The sequence below is a fragment of the Alosa pseudoharengus genome, unplaced genomic scaffold (assembly GCF_046254945.1).
Source record: "Alosa pseudoharengus isolate Yale_2024_CS ecotype anadromous, Long Island Sound unplaced genomic scaffold, YU_APseudo_1.1 YU_APseudo_1.1_scf_21, whole genome shotgun sequence".
Lineage (NCBI taxonomy): Eukaryota > Metazoa > Chordata > Actinopteri > Clupeiformes > Clupeidae > Alosa > Alosa pseudoharengus.
The window spans coordinates 17,583,390-17,596,650 of NW_027468674.1; the positions used below are offsets into that span (position 1 = coordinate 17,583,390).

Consider the following 13,261-nt stretch of genomic DNA (forward strand, 5'->3'; position numbering starts at 1 on the left):
TTTGAGTGACAGCTTGCACCCTTTGCACATTGACATGCAGCTTCTCTCCTTTAGAACGTGTAGAACAGAACGGTTCAGAACGTATAGAACAAAATGATAAAGTTCCAGCAGCTATTGCAAAGATGAATAAATTAGTAAGATTAGAGGAGGTTTTTATGTATGTATATATGCATTTCAGTTATTTATTACTTCTATTGTTACTCTTACTCTATTTATTCATTTTATCTATATTTATTGATTGACTAACTATTTGGGAGTGCGGAGTGTTAACATAAACGATTTATGTGTATGAATGAGGCCTCTTCACTGCAAACCAAATTTAGGCAAATACAGTAAACTGAACCTGAACCCTGACACACATGCGCACACGCACACGCACACAAAGGCCTGGTTTGATATTTGAGAATAGAATAGAATAGAATAGAATGGCATAGCATGAGGTTAAATTGAAAGTAAGGGGACAGAGGAAGGGAAAGAGGAACTGGGCAATTCCATGCAAAACTGTCACATCCATAACGGCAACACAATGCCATGGCATTTAGTTGCCGTTATGGATGTGACAGTTTTGCGTGGAATTGCCCAACTATCGATTTCAGAAGAGAAGGAGAGAATAACAGGGAGTGGGCAGGAGAGAGGGAGGAGGAGGTGTGTGTGTGTGGGTGGGGTGTGGGGGGTGAGTGTGGGTGTGTGTGTGTGTGTGTGTGTGTGTGTGTGTGTGTGTGGGAGGGGGGGGGGGGGCAGAGAAAGATGAGCAAAGCAACCACGTCAATGAGCAAAAAAGCACAAAGCTTTCTCAACAGGGAGAAGCCAGCATGAGACACAAGCATCATGAAGAGACAAAGACATGTTTATGCTGAAATAAATCATGACCAGAAAACCAGGGGGGGGGGGGGGCAGTGCAAAGTAACTCACACAGAGAAAATTATATTATTCATGGAAAGAATAGCCAACACAGTAAAGGTAGAAAGAAATCCAAGAAAGAGATAAAGAAAAAAAAAAGTATGTGGGTGTGTGTGTGAGAGAGAGACAGAGAGAGAAAGAAAGTGAGGGAGTGTGTGTGTGTGTGTGTGTGTGTGTGTGAGAGAGAGACATAGAGAGACATTGAGGGAGGCAGAGAAAGAGTTGGTCCCAAGGATGTAACATCACTCCACCCCATCAGCACTTTGCCCACATCAGCCCAGCAGCAGCAGCGTGTTGGCCCTGAGACACCACATGACAGGCCCAGCATTGCCTTCAGCAGCAGCCCTGCTCCCTATTCCAGAACAGTGTGCATTTCTCTTCTGCTCACTCTTCTTGACTTGCCTGTGTACGTGAGTGTGTGAATGTGCGTGTGTGTGCGTGCGTGCTTGCGTGTGTGTGTAGAGGTTGAAGCTGACGTAGAGTAGGCTCACTGCTCCAGAACAATGTGCACTTCTCTTCTCTTCTGCTCACTCTTGTTGACTTGCGTGTGTATGCGTGCGTCAGTGCGTGCGTGCGTGCGTGCGTGCGTGCGTGCGTGCGTGCGTGTGTAGAGGTTGAAGCTGACGTAGAGTAGGCTCCCTGCTCCAGAACAATGTGCACTTCTCTTCTCCTCTGCTCACTCTTGTTGACTTGCGTGTGTATGCATGCGTCAGTGCGTGCGTGCGTGTGTGTGTGTGTGCGTGCGTGTGTAGAGGTTGAAGCTGACGTAGAGTAGGCTCCCTGCTCCAGAACAATGTGCACTCCTCTTCTCTTCTGCTCACTCTTGTTGAGCTCTCAGGGGCCACAGAGCCAGAGGCGTGAGGCGGAAAGAACTTTAGCATGCACATACACACACTAGCATACGCGAGTGGATGACCAAGACGCGTGTGTGCGCGCACACACACACACAAACAAATGTGCTTGTATGTGTGTGTGTGTTTGTGTGTGTGCTTTAGAGAGAGAGGGAGGGAATGATTGAGTAAGTGGGAGAGATGCAAAAGAGAGAGAGAGAGAGAGAGAGAGAGGGAGAGAGAGAGAGAGAGAGAGAGAGAGCGCGCAACAGAGCAGGGTGACCGGAAGGCAAGAGCCTCGGCTGCCTCGAGTCGCTGGCCCCTCTTGGCCCATACTAATGACCAAACAGTGGGCCTCTTTCACGCGGGTTACCAAGGAATGGTGGAATCTTATCAAAATTCTAGAGCCTTCCGGCGCACTGGAGACAAGACAGCCCTCACACACACAAACACAACAGCATGTACACATATACATACGCGCGCGCGCACACACACACACATACAGCATGCACACACGTACATGCACAGCCACACACACACACACACACACACACACACACACACACACACACACACACACACACACACACACACACACACACACACACACAGACACACACACACACACCAGCAGCCAGAATCAGTAAAACCAGCAAGCCAATTTTGTTTAGCTTTTTTTGCCGGACTGCCAAAGATTCACATGCTGCCTCCACCAAGGAAGCAGTTAATGACGGTGCCGGCGATAGCGCAGCCCTTGTCTAATAATTATCTATTCATGAGAAAGAGGAGGGAGAGGAGGAGAGGAAAGGAGGAGAGGGAGGATAGATGGAGGGATGGAGGGATGGAGAGGAGAAAGGAACTCACATCCGTTCCCCCGTTCCAGCCCTCCTCCCACTTCAGGAAGGGGGGGGGTGTGAATGACACAGCAGCTGCATGGAAAATGTTAATGGCAGTGACTCAGAGGATAACGAGGGCTATCGCCACCCCCCATCCCCCCTCAAAATGAAAACCCAGTAACGCCATCACCACACACACACACACATTCAGATAGTACTAGTTCTAGTCAATAGTCCTTTGGTGAAGCTTGATCCACTTGGATATCTAATCAGTGTGTCAGTTTGTGTGTGTGTGTGTGTGTGTGTGTGTGTGTGTATGTGTAGGTAGGTGTGTAGGTGGGAGGAAAGCAGAGGGTGATTTGTATTTGGAATCCTCTGGTAACTCATCAAAGAATGTTGGCTTCAAAGTGAGTGTGTGGTGTGCTGTCCTTGTATCCTACATGTGTGACTCATGCGCGGCTGTGTGTGTGACCGCATGCGTGACCATGACCGTGAATGGTGAGCGTGAGTGTGAGTGTGAGCGTGAGTGTGAGTGTGAGCGTGACTGTGAGTGTGAGCGTGACTGAGTGGTGAGCGTGAATGCATTTGAATTTGAGCGCACGGTCGCTGGTGCCCAGTGCTCACCAACGTGTTGAAGCTGAAGCTTTGCTCCATGGTTTCTCTAGCAGGCAGGCTGACAGCAGGCTCCAGTCTTCCCAGCGAGTCCATCTGTTGCCCCCCCGGACTCTGGCTCACTGTGTGTGTGTGTGGGGGGGGGGGATAGGACAGAGAAAGAGAGATGGAAAGAGAAAAGGAAAGAAAGAAAGAGAAGGAGAAAGAGAAGAGAGTGGAGAAAGAGAGATGGAGGGAGAGAGAGGGGAAGACACTTCAGCTCAGATATCAGTGGCTTTAGGTGGGGCCGCACAGGCCGGGTCGATACGCTCCCCTTGCTGAAGGGCAATAAGTCATCTAAGTGTTTCCGAGCGGCACCGCCGACAACAGTTCATGCACTTGGACACGCACGGCTGTTGTCTCACCCTACAGTAAATGTGCTGGAGTGTGTGCATCCAAGCCAAAGCCCCTCGTGTTTTAGATGCCGTAATGCTAATCTGCTGACAAGAGATAGAGGCTGGTCTTCATGCTGCTGAAGAGACACTAGGACATCTGTGCTCATCACTAAAACTAGGAGGTCTGGGCTAATCGCCACCTGATTTTGTTATTGTTTTTTTCCTCCTGAATAGCTAAGCCTGTTGCAAAGCATTCCACACACAAAAAACAGCTCCTGTTGCTATGTCAGCTTGTAACCATGCAGAAAAAGATGGTGACTCATTGAGTATGCTATCTTTTAACTGTGAACAGAGATGTGAGAAGGAAAAAAGTCCTTGGTTGCTTTCTTTTTTTTTTGTCTACCTCAAAGAAGCATTTGACAGTTGATAAAAAAACACATTTCTCTATTAGCATTTGACTCTGGGTTTGGGACGTATATCGTCGGATATCTCCCTCCCTCCCCAACGTGAACAATTACAGTGTGTTCCCATCCAAGGCTGCAATGGCAACATGCAACAGATGTAGTGTAAAGAATAGGTACATAGTGTGAGCTAGCGCTGTAACTTAACGCCATGCCATCCCTACTGTGAGCTGAGCTGGATTTTAAACCAAGGGTATGTCACTTTTCTGCTAATGACAAATCACAGGCAAATAACAGGGAAGGTATGTTCTACATGTAACTGTAATGACTGCTCTTATCACTTAGAGACCATGTGAAATGGCAGTAAATTACAAATATGTTAGCATTTCTATATGCCTTCAGGGTCATAAGACCATTTTGGAAGATTGCAGGTTAAGGTTTTTTTTTTAAATAGAATGCAGCTGTGATAACCATGCTAACCAACCCCAGTCGCTGGGATAAAACTCCACAGGGGGAACAGGATAAGAAAAGACAAAAAGACAAAGAAAAATAAATGTTTTGAACATTTGTCTGGTTTACCTGAAAAGCAACAACAAAGAAGAGATCAAACAACAGCTACTGGTGTCATTACAATCTCGTTTGACGTGATTCACCCCTTGGCTGCACTCAAGCTGAGTGTGTGTGTGTGTGTGTGTGTGGGGGGGGGGGGGGGGGGGGGGGCCTGATCTAGTGACAGTGGTTTACAGTAGCCTCCAGGTCACTAGCTAGTTTGAGGTGTGACACACACAAGTTATCAGTAAGGAGGGCGCGTCAGCTGTTAACAGCCTCTTTTTCTGGTGACTTGAAGAATCACACGTTTACCTTTTGAAAGCCCTCTAATGTGAAACTAATGTAGTTTCTCAGGGCTTTATAAGTGCTCAAATCATCACCAACAACGACAAAAAGGGTAAGGCATAAAAAAAAAAAAGGTTTGGTTCCTGTTGGTTGTCAGTTGAGGCCATGGGTCGGTAGGGATTTTTTTTTTTTTCCCCAGTGGCAGTAAGGGATAGGTAGAAAATCAGTCCCTTCAGGATTTCATGAGGTTTTTTGAGACTGTTGCGACCTAAAATGCCTGGATGGAAGTTGCGGTGTTTTTAGCTGTTTCTTGTGGAGAAATTGCGGGAGGAAGTGAAAATTGCAAAAATAGTTGTGATTTTTTTTTTTTTAAATTTAGGGCAATTAAGGTTAGTAAGACCAAAATCACACTGATAATCTTGATGCTTATTAAAAAAAGGATAATCAAAGGTAAACAGTAAGGATTACAGAAAATCAAAGTAGGCCTACTTTATTTGTGAAAATGCTTTGACTGAGGTAATTCACAAAGCAGTATAACCTTTCGTAGAACTGTCCAAAAAAGACAGTCACCTAAAGAGATGGCATCATGTCATATGTTTCAATACATTTATATATTTTGTAATTCATATTAAGTTCATATCTTTTTAATAATTCATAGTATGTGGCCTGCATAATTACTAATAGCCAAGTAAGTACCTAGTCATTTCATATTGATTTAAACTATTTGACTACACTTCTGTTTAATGTCATTACATTGGTGGTGTACGTCTAATTGACTGCCTGCCCCTTTAAGGACGTGAGAGTAGCCTAATTACATTTCTGAGTGGATTGGAAGGCTTGCATCTCACTGTGTTCGGCTACTAGTGTAAATCACTTTTTGCATAGTGCATTACGATATGTGGATGCAATTGGGAATGTCTTCTATGAAATTATGTAAATAGAAGTAAAAAAAAAAAAATGTAAAAAAAAACAACTCGAATGAAATCATTCTTGGATCATAGAAGAGGTAAATGTCTTGCAATTTTATTAATTTCTATGATTTTGGTAGCACTACTCAAACTAAGCCCACAAGCTAGCAAACATGACATAAGCTAAAAGGACATATCCAGGTAAACGTTTGCCAATGGGTTGCATAGCCTACTCAAATGTCAGTAAACCAAGTAGGCCTTAATTAACTTACTATTATAGCCTAGGTAGGTTAGCAACACCAGGTTGAGAGATGCAAGTAAGCAGATCATTAACGTTAGCCTTCTATTTATTGTCATCAAAACTGTAGAGGGACAAACACGTTAGGGCAGTCTTTGGTGTCATATGCAGAAGGTGCAGAAGTAAGTGTGCCATCTGGCTCAATATTCTGCGCGAGGGACTGTTGTGGTAGGTGAAATTTCACGGTGAAACTACGATGATTGGTCAAATTTGCGAAAAAGTTGCGGTGTTTGGACAAAATTGCGAGTGCCTTGATAAGTGACGAAAACAATCGTCTTCGTGAACAGCTGTTAATAGGCTACGTTGTAAAAGAGAGAATACGCTCATCCCTACACATAACGCAAGGGGTAATTAATGTAATTATAGTTCGCCTTTTATTTGTGGATTTATTTAATGTATTTAGTGTTATTTCTTCCCCAAGCTCATAAAATAAATTTGGGTCGCACATAAATTGACAGGGTCGGTCGGAAACCGGAACCCAAGAATTTTTTTTTTTTATGCCCAATCACACACACACACACACACAAGTTCTGGGCATTCAGGTACAGCTATACAGCTCACAGTATACACTTACCATAGAGACATACATGACACACACACACACACACAAACAGAAAACAATGTAAAAAAGAGAGCTTCTGCAGAGCGTCAACGGATGACCAAATAATCAATGACTCCTGCAATGAAAGCACGCCTCCGCGGTTGAAGGAAATCTTGGCTATAATAAGTATTAGTCATCTATCAATCTCCTGGGAGAGGCGAGGGGGTGGGGGGTGCTTGTTGGAGTGTGGGCTTCATAATACAAGTCTTGAGGTAGACAACGTATAAGACGTGTCCCCTGTTGTGTTGTGTGGGTGGTCGTACTGATGAAAGTAAAGAGTCAGACGCCCCGTCCCTGACCTACAGAATCAATGTTGCTCACAACTCTTCTACTCTTCAGTAAAGACAGTTTTGTTCTGTCCAGCATTCACGCACATTTCAGTTTAATAGTCATTATGCTCATCTGTGGTGGCGATTTGAAAAACGCAAAGCTTACTGACTCACCTCCATGAACACTTAAGAGTGCTGCCTGTTATTTGTATTGCCTGCAAATCACTTCAGCCATGCCATGTAATATTCAGGCTGAATCCACAAGCAAAAGAAAAGACACAAGTAGAAAACATCCAATGTCAGAACTGGGGCTGTTTTGTGTGTTCTAACAAAGCCTTTTGTGATGCCCTAATAATGGAAGAATGTCAGTAAAAAATGTCCACTAACCTGAATTGTAAGAGGATGAGGAAACAGTGTCTTGTTTTTCATGTCTAACTTTTGCCAGGGGAAAGTGAACTAATTTGCCTCTAGGATAAGAAGACAATCTTTAAGACCAAATCTCCCCACGTTTTAAATACAATGTGAAAAGTTGGCCCATCAATATAGGCTAGAGTCTTTTTAACCTTAAACTGGGACAACTGTTGTTTATATTAGGCTAGCCTACTATACATTTTGTTAATGAACAAAATACACACGAGTGTGCCCACACAGGTGACTGAAAGAAAAAGTAGGTTACTGAGTGAAAGTTGTGTGGCGCAGTGATTTCACTTCCTTTTTACTGAAAATAAACTACCGTGTAGGCTACTGTAGAGATTCTGATTACCCTACTTGAAGTAGGGAAACACGGTCAAATATCAATTCAGTCTGCTTTTTGTCAAGCATTTACGATTCCCATAGTAGCCTATAAGCCACCTGGCCCCATAACCTTGATAGTTGCGCTACGAAACAATGTTTCAAGTAACTGCTGGCTATTTCAGCTGTCAAACTGAGTGATCCAGATGTGTTGCTGATACGTTCGCCTCCATCCCAATTCACCACGAGTCGTTCGCACGTTCAGTATTCCCCTTGTCGTTGGTTAACCAACCTCTGCGTGTTAAAGACAATAATATTTTAAAGACGGACTATAGTAGCCCAAATCCCGTCATAGCCTGTGCTATGCTCCTCAAAAGTGCGACAGCGATCAAAGCCACATCGCCTGGGAATGTAGGATCGACATGAGGTATGAATCAGCATCGGGTATGGACATCATCATACTCAATTTACTTTCATTCTTAGACATATTCAAAATAAAAACATGCAATATTTTGGAAACACTAGCCTACCAGTTATTCAGCCGGGCTGCTGCTGGTCCCACGCTCCGCGCATCCTTGTCGTCACATGTAGCACATGCTAGAATTCAGTGCAAAAACAGAAACCTGGCGTCAATAAAAGGCAGAGCTCTTTTATATCCAAACCTCGCGTTTTTTGGCTTTTGTTTATGCTTCTTTGTCACTTCATAAAACCATTATTCAGAATGAGACACGTTTCTGGGCTCAACGAAAGTTTACCGGTGATAAAAATGGCTGAAAGCTGTCTTTCAAACCAGATATCCTATAAGGACCGCCGGAGATGGTTCGTAAAGCTCCGCAGTCAAATCAACGCCGAGGCGGCTGTAGCAGCAGTTATTACAATGTGACAGCTGAAGGGGGTGGGGATGAAACCACTCCAGAATGTCACTGGTCAACGTAACCTACTGTAGTTAGCCTGGTCGCGTCACGCGCACTGCTCTCAAACAAAATACTGGTTCCTTTTGCAATCTCGTAGGCTAGGCCTACATCATGAGAAATTAGATGATAAGATTCAGTAGGCCATTGTAGATTATCAACGCCTGATGTCCGTGGACAAAGTGAAACAATCCTTCACAGTCTGATTGAGGTATAGCTGTATGCCCCCGTTTTCATTTATCGTTGTTTTACATACAAACAGCGGCCTCGAAAGTAGCCTATCTTGTTGATTTTGTCGTGTTTTGGTGGAGCATGCGTGAATAGCAGCTCGCAACTCCAAACCTGGAATTTAGCTAGTCTGTAGCCAACTGATGTTGCCTGAAGACTTGGCAGCGACATGTCCAAGGCTGATTGCAATTTCCCACAGATAGTCACTAGATGGCGCAAAATTCCTGCAACGATATTTTGCACTAGCCTATACGGACTGATGAATGGCAGGCTTTACATGTTAAAAATACCGACTTTGATACTGAAATACTGACTTTGAGCCATGCGCAATTGTTCTGATCAGTTCTGATTATCTTGTTCTTTTTTAGTTAATGGGACCTCAGCTAAATTTTGTAAGCCTACCAGACTGGGGGGGGGGGGGGACTATTGTAAACGTGGTCTCTCACCTCTATGGTCAGGAAGCCCCCCAGGTGTCAGGCCTATATCTTGAACACTGACAAGGTCACCACACGAGACCAAAATGTAAATTATTAGCTTACCGGTAATTTTCTTTCAAATCTCACCACTACCTTAATAAGGAAGAGTCTGTAATTTTCTGCTTTACCTGAGGCGATTGCTCTGTTGTCTTCCGCTTGTTCAGACACGCAGATCTCTCAGCGCGTCATACCTGAGATGGAAATCGTCGGCAGGGATAGAGCAACGACCGGATAAAATCTGACTCAACGAAGTGACAGGGCGCTCCCAAAACCTCTATTTTTTCTGGATGAAAATGACAACTTCCGATCAGTCATTTTAAGTTTCAAGACTTCCAGAAAGCTGGGGAAACATTTCTCTTGAAGGGTGGCTGGAGTCAGGTGTTTTCAGTTAACCAGGATAGCCTACGTCACGACGACTGGAAGACATGGGGATATTATATTCAGAGGTAGCTGTAGCCTACATTTAACCTACTTGCCTAATCACGGTAGCCTACATGCTGTTCTGTTCTGCGCTGTTTAGTTTTAGTTGTATACACTGCGCTGTATACTATTGAATGTAGTATGCTATTTGCTGGAGTCTGTAACAAGCTTGTTCTCAGGATACTGTTCGTTTTCCAACAAGGAATGGGCTTCCATAATGAGCTGATGCTTTTCTGTCATAATAAGACCATTCGTGTTTGCTATGCACTATGTGTGTGTGATGAAAAGACTGAAATGTTGTATGCTGTAGAACTGCATTCTTGGGGTAGCCAGAAATGTTAACCATGCATTGCAAGATGGTTCCTATCTATCTTGATTTAACAGCTATTGTGTCTACTTTTGCTCCAAAATAGGCTAGCCTAATGATTTTTTTGATGAATGATTTAATCTTGATCACCATATTCATTGATTAGGCCATTAACAGTCACATCCATGTGCCTTTATTCTCTACAGTGTTAAAAAGTTTTATTTTTTCTGAAGCACAAGTAAATTTGGTAAATTGGTTCAGAGCCATCTAGACTGTTCCTTCATCTGCTGATGTTGCATGATGTGTTCGGTATGGTGCAAGATAGGACAGGAAGATCACAATTACTCAAGTCAAAATTATCCTATCTTCCTGTTCAGATTGACGCAACATCTTTCGGTGTAACTGGGCTATCCATGCCAAGTCAAACATGCGTGCTGTCCTAACTGGCAAACCTAAATAAGGTGTAACAACATTTTCAGATGACATCAGGGCAAAGGATTGTATGAAAGGACTATACATCATATCAAGACTGAAAGTAAAATGTTGACGCTATAATGGATCAAAGGATTTAGGGAGTATCAGTCATTTGAAGATCCCACTGATGATAGGGATATATGACCAGAGATGTGTCTAACCGTCAGTATACGAGGTGTAGCATGTGTTTAAAAAGGGTGTTACATCAGATACACATGTGGTCAAACCTGCTGAGCAGCCTCTCCTGTGTAGTCCTGGACTGTCCTTTGACATACTGTTGGGTCATAAGTTAACACGACTTCTTGGTACTGTTTAATTCAATTGCCAATGTAGTTATATGGTTTAAATAGGAGTGGCATGTTTTTTGTGTGGTGCTGTGTAGTATCCTTGCCGTGTAGTGTGTGTGTGTGTGTGTGTGTGTTTGTGTGTGTTTATTTATGTTTACAGAGGGGGTTAGCTACAGTGCTGCAGAGCACAAACTTCAGTTATTCAAAGGGATATAATCCAACATCATTCTATCCTACTACCCTAGCCAATGTGCCAAGCGGCCTATGACAATGATGTCCATGAAGTCTACCGCCTCTACAGGGACAACCCTAAGAGTCTGAATGTCCAAGAGGAGTCGTCTGGTGAAACACCCATCATTGCTGCATGCCGGAGAGGAAACCATAATGTGGTGAAGTACCTGCTGGACTTGGATGCAGATGTTTCCATATGCAACAAGGTAAGTAACCAAGAGGGTTGCCGGCACTTCTTGAAGATATTACTAAATATTTCAGTTTTACAAGTTGAAAAGGAATGAGATTTAGAGATCATGTGTGCCATTCTTCATCTTCATTTAATTTTATGTGAGTCTGTGTGTGTGTGTGTGTGTTTGTTTGTGTGTTTGTTTGTTTGTTTGTTTGTTTGTTTGTGTGTGTGTGTGTGTGTGTGTGTGTGTGTGTGTGTGTGTGTGTGTGTGTGTGTGTGTGTGTGTGTGTACAAAATGAAATAATCTCAACCACCATCCAAGGTCTACCAAGCCAAAAAAGCAATTTGGCTGCAGTATTGTGATTTTCAGCTCCCACAGCAGGAGTGTTTCTGAAAGCCACCGCGAGTCAGTTGTGTTGTGAATGAGTCTTATTGTGGTTTACAGACTGACAGTACTGAATGTGACCCCAGCCATTGTGCCATGTGTGAACTCCTTTAGAACCCATTGGTTAGCATTCTAGAAGTTGCTATCATTCTAGAAGTGTCGACCAGGGAGTGAGTAGGCTGTTTTGACAAACATGTCTGTCTTTTGTCCACAGAAACAGAGGACGTGTTTACACTATGCTGCCAAAAGAACATACTCCTTTTTGGATTACCTCATGATTGTCATTATGATGCCAATTCTGTTAATCGGATACCTAATACTGGTAAAGCACCTTTCCAAGTGTCATTTCAAGTGTTCAGCACGTAGTTAGGTATTTTATACAGTATAATTGTTTACATGTGTTTAGCCTACTTCCATATTATGCTAACGAGACGCCATTATCTCTTGTATCAACACAGCTTGAGAAGCAAAAGAAGAATGAGGATTTAATGAAGTTGGTTTTGAGCAGCAAAGTGGAAGTAAATGGCAAAGATTATGTGAGTTGTTTCTCTTCATTTCAGCATGCTCTAACATTTGGCAGAAATGCGTTTCAGATTATCAGTCCACATGGTCCTCCTCGCAATGATGTAAAAATGGGCACTCCCTTATACCTACTCTTTCTCCCCAGCTGGCCTGGGATTTGGCCAGATCTGGAATCTGTTTCTTACTACCAAATTAAATGAGGAATAGGGCTCTTGATTTGTTGACTAAGATACAGTGCAGCTGAATGCCAGTCTTCTGTTTTGCAGAAAGGCAACACAGCACTTCATTATGCCTGTCTGAGAAAAAGCAACAAAATTGTGCCTTTGCTACTCGAAAAAGAAGCAGACATTTCGATCAAGAACAATGTAAGTCATATTGAAACTGTTTAACTGTGTGTTTCTTGATTTAATATTAAATTGTTTTAGCTCATTACTATACATTATACCTACATGTAGTTTACATTCTGATGCCATTCAGTGAACTCAGTCATGATGACATAATGGCTGCAGAATGATTTCATTGAATCACTGTTACACACTTGTGGTTGTAAGAGTCCAGCTATTTGTAAACAAAGCTTAAAAATTATAATAGTGACCGCAATCGCAAGTGGTCTTAAGTGTCAGGCTTATTTGCTAATGATGTAATTTCCTGTGACCTTACAGAAGGGAGAGACTGCACTGGATATTGCAAGTAAGCAAAAGTTTAAGAAGATTATCACCTTGTTGAAGAAATCAGGTTAAGGAAGTGAAGACATCATGAGGAACTTTGTGAGACTTTAGTCTAACCCTAGGGACATTGAAACAGCCGGAATGAAAACATTAATCTCTTGGGCACATCGACCATTGCAAAGGAATGACACCTGAATTTTGGTTCTCTTACACTATTTTTTCTTTGCTTTGTATTTCACAGTTTACAAACCTGCTGCACAAAATAGTTTTTACACTGTATATTTTTAAGTTTTCACTGTATTTTTCAGGACAGTATAAAACACTTGGGTCTGTGCTGCTCTCCATAGTCATTGTTTTGTCTCACTAATATGATGTCATGGTGACATAATTGATTTGCCTTTAAAACATTTTGACCCAGTTGCTTTTGCACCTTGTAAGTAATTTCAATTTTTTTTTAGAACCAGTTCTGCTTAGTTAAGTGTTCAGTGTGCATACATTCTAGGCTTCAATTGAGGAATTGTTTGCATATGTGATATTTTTTAAGTCTAAATAAAGGGTGTTTTAAATGTAGTTATTTTTGTAACT

The 13,261-nt window shown here is 42.8% G+C and overlaps 2 protein-coding genes across 8 annotated transcripts in view; one reads left to right on the top strand and one right to left on the bottom strand.

Annotated features, from left to right (window-relative positions):
- Window positions 1-9,430, bottom strand: part of stambpl1 (STAM binding protein-like 1) — a 24,873-nt gene extending 15,443 nt beyond the window's left edge. Inside the window, exons 1-3 of one of the 7 annotated variants that reach the window (XM_076298030.1) lie at window positions 9,339-9,430; window positions 8,126-8,192; window positions 3,191-3,300 (exon numbers count right to left, since the gene is read on the bottom strand). In XM_076298030.1, coding sequence (XP_076154145.1) covers window positions 3,191-3,274 — 84 coding nt within the window. In that variant the 5' untranslated portion in view covers window positions 3,275-3,300; window positions 8,126-8,192; window positions 9,339-9,430. Of the gene's footprint in view, window positions 1-3,190; window positions 3,301-7,037; window positions 8,093-8,125; window positions 8,850-9,338 lie in introns of those variants that run through there. The other 6 variants (XM_076298029.1, XM_076298032.1, XM_076298033.1 and 3 more) reach the window with 6 other exon arrangements.
- A 7-nt stretch (window positions 9,431-9,437) lies between these two features.
- Window positions 9,438-13,246, top strand: ankrd22 (ankyrin repeat domain 22). The gene is made up of 6 exons (XM_076298037.1): window positions 9,438-9,656; window positions 10,944-11,135; window positions 11,701-11,808; window positions 11,945-12,022; window positions 12,275-12,373; window positions 12,671-13,246. Exons 1-6 carry the CDS (start codon window positions 9,636-9,638, stop codon window positions 12,746-12,748), a joined length of 576 nt encoding a protein of 191 aa, XP_076154152.1. The 5' UTR covers window positions 9,438-9,635; the 3' UTR covers window positions 12,749-13,246.
- Window positions 13,247-13,261: the final 15 nt, after the last annotated feature.

Excerpts from the sequence above, each read along its gene's own strand:
- ankrd22 (XM_076298037.1), top strand. The coding sequence starts at position 9,636 with ATGGGGATATTATATTCAGAG. Across the intron at positions 11,136-11,700 it reads ATGTTTCCATATGCAACAAG|AAACAGAGGACGTGTTTACA; the intron begins GTAAGTAACCAA and ends TTTTGTCCACAG. Across the intron at positions 12,374-12,670 it reads ACATTTCGATCAAGAACAAT|AAGGGAGAGACTGCACTGGA; the intron begins GTAAGTCATATT and ends GTGACCTTACAG.